Source organism: Alligator sinensis, unplaced genomic scaffold (assembly GCF_000455745.1).
Source record: "Alligator sinensis unplaced genomic scaffold, ASM45574v1 scaffold1267_1, whole genome shotgun sequence".
Taxonomy (NCBI): Eukaryota; Metazoa; Chordata; order Crocodylia; family Alligatoridae; genus Alligator; species Alligator sinensis.
In genome coordinates this window covers 203,262-205,399 of record NW_005842446.1, presented here as the reverse complement: position 1 = coordinate 205,399, position 2,138 = coordinate 203,262, and the positions used below count along the sequence as shown (strand labels likewise).

Below are 2,138 nucleotides of genomic sequence, written 5' to 3'. Positions count from 1 at the left end.
CTTGCCCCTTTATCCTAGGAGCTCTGCCTTCACCCAGAAAATGCATCTATGAATTTCTCAACCACTGCAACTCTTAGAGTTTTCCAAACAGTCTCCCCATGTTCATGTTTGCAACTACTCTCAGGAAGCTCTCACACCGCACATCTCTCAGGCCATACAGCTTAGCCCTGCTCAGCCTATGCTAGGCACCCTGTGACCTTGGGCAGTAATTTTTATAGTAGAAGAAATCTACTTGCTTGAGGGGCTTGTTTGTTCCCTGTATTTGCCCTAAAGGCAAGGTACTTAGCACAGCCAGAAGCTTTCACCAAGCCTGTGAGTATTTGCAAAAGAGAAACACTAGATCAGCATTTTTCAACCTGTGGGTCATGACCCAAAATTGGGTTGCAAGAATATATGAAAGGGTTGTGGACAGATGGATCAACAAACTTTAAAAATGGATTCTCCTTTAAAGGAGAAAAATGTGGGAAACCTGTAAGGGGCTGCTTGGGGCTCCCCAGGCCCCCCACACACCCCTAACCCACACACTGGGTTCTGGGGCCTGGTGGCAGGGGGCAGCAGGTCAGGAGTGAGGGGCACTGATGTTTACAAATGAGTCTTGGTGCAAAAAAGGATGGGAACCAGTGCACTAGAGGATCTCATTAACACCTTCCAATAGAAGCAAGACCTGTCCTGAATTTTAGAAATCATTGTCACATTGGTTTTATGCTTCCTGGGGACAGAACATCCTGGTCATTGTTCTCTGAAGGGCCAATCTCATTTCCTTGTTTCTCAGGCTGTACATCATAGGGTTGAGCAGTGGGGTGAAAACGGTGTAGGACACAGTAATGAGCTTGTCCTGCTCCAGTGAGCGGGCAGACTTGGGCCTCAGGTAGATGATGGCAGCGCAGCCATAGTGCACAACCACCACAGTCAAGTGGGCGGCACAGGTGGAGAAGGCCTTGCGCTGACCCTGGGCTGAGGAGATCTTGAGGATGGCATTGATGATAAAGATGTAGGAGATCAGGATCAGTAGCAGGGCCGTGACAATGAAGCAGATGGCAGCAAGGAACACAATGCTTTCTGGGATGCTGCTATCAGTGCAGGCCAGCTGGAGCACTGGGGCACTGTCGCAGAAGAAGTGGTCAATCCTGTTGGGACCACAGTATGGCAGCTGGAATATCAGGTAAACTGTTACCACTGAGAACAGGAAGCTACTGAAGAAGCAGACGGATACCAGCTGGGCACAGACACGTGGGTTCATTAGCACTGTGTAGTGCAGGGGGTGGCAGATGGCCATGTACCGATCATAGCCCATCACTGCCAGCAGGCCACAGTTGGTTTCTGCCAAGGACATGAAGAAGTACATCTGCAGCGCACAGCCCACCAAGGAGATGGGTTTCCCCCCGGACAGCAGCGTTGCCAGCATGTTGGGGATGATGACAAAGGTGTAGCAGGTCTCAGAGACGGAGAGGATGAACAGAAAGAAGTACATGGGGGTGTGCAGGGCATTGTCTAGCCAGATAGCCATCATGATGAGCATGTTGGCAATCAATATGAACATGTAAACGAGGAAAAAAGTTGCAAATAAGACATAGCGTAGCTGTGGGCGCAGGGAGAATCCAACCAGGATGAATTCATTCAGTGATGTGTCATTGCCCCATCTCATGCTGACCTGGGGCTGTGTCTGTGGGGAGAGAAACGTGAGTCTCAATCACCAACAGCAAATTCTGGTCTCAGCCCCTGACTGCCCTTCTGTCCATTGATAGTCGAAGAGATAAGGTTGAGAAAGGTGCAAGAAAACATTATGCAGTGCCCCTTCCCCAGAGCTCCAACTCCATAGCACCCTGGAACCAGGAGAGGTGGCCTATTCCCAGGGCTCGCTGTCCCCAGCTGACCTCTTCTCAAGCTCGACTTGCCCCTATGAGCATGAGAGGAAGTTAGTGTTCACAGCCTGCCAGCTGCCATGTTTTTAAACCTGAAGCAACCTCATTCTGCTGGATGATGTATGTATGCTCCATGATGTATGTGTTCCCCATAGTTTTAATGCAAATTCCAGCCTCAAAGAGACAGATGTCTTGGTTCCTGCTCGTAATTCTGACTTCCTAAATGTACAAGTGAAATGACAAAGCCTGGACTAAGGGTCTGGGTCACAGCAGGAA

General features: G+C 49.7%; 1 protein-coding gene across 1 annotated transcript; it reads right to left on the bottom strand.

Annotated features, from left to right (window-relative positions):
* Window positions 1–700: 700 nt before the first annotated feature.
* LOC106722572 (olfactory receptor 10T2-like) lies at window positions 701–1,645 on the bottom strand. The gene has a single exon (XM_014523109.1). The coding sequence runs from the start codon at window positions 1,643–1,645 to the stop codon at window positions 701–703; it is 945 nt and encodes a 314-aa protein (XP_014378595.1).
* Window positions 1,646–2,138: the final 493 nt, after the last annotated feature.

What these genes read in the sequence shown, in the direction of transcription:
- LOC106722572 (XM_014523109.1), bottom strand. Translation starts at nt 1,645, where the DNA reads ATGAGATGGGGCAATGACACATCACTGAATGAATTCATCCTGGTTGGA.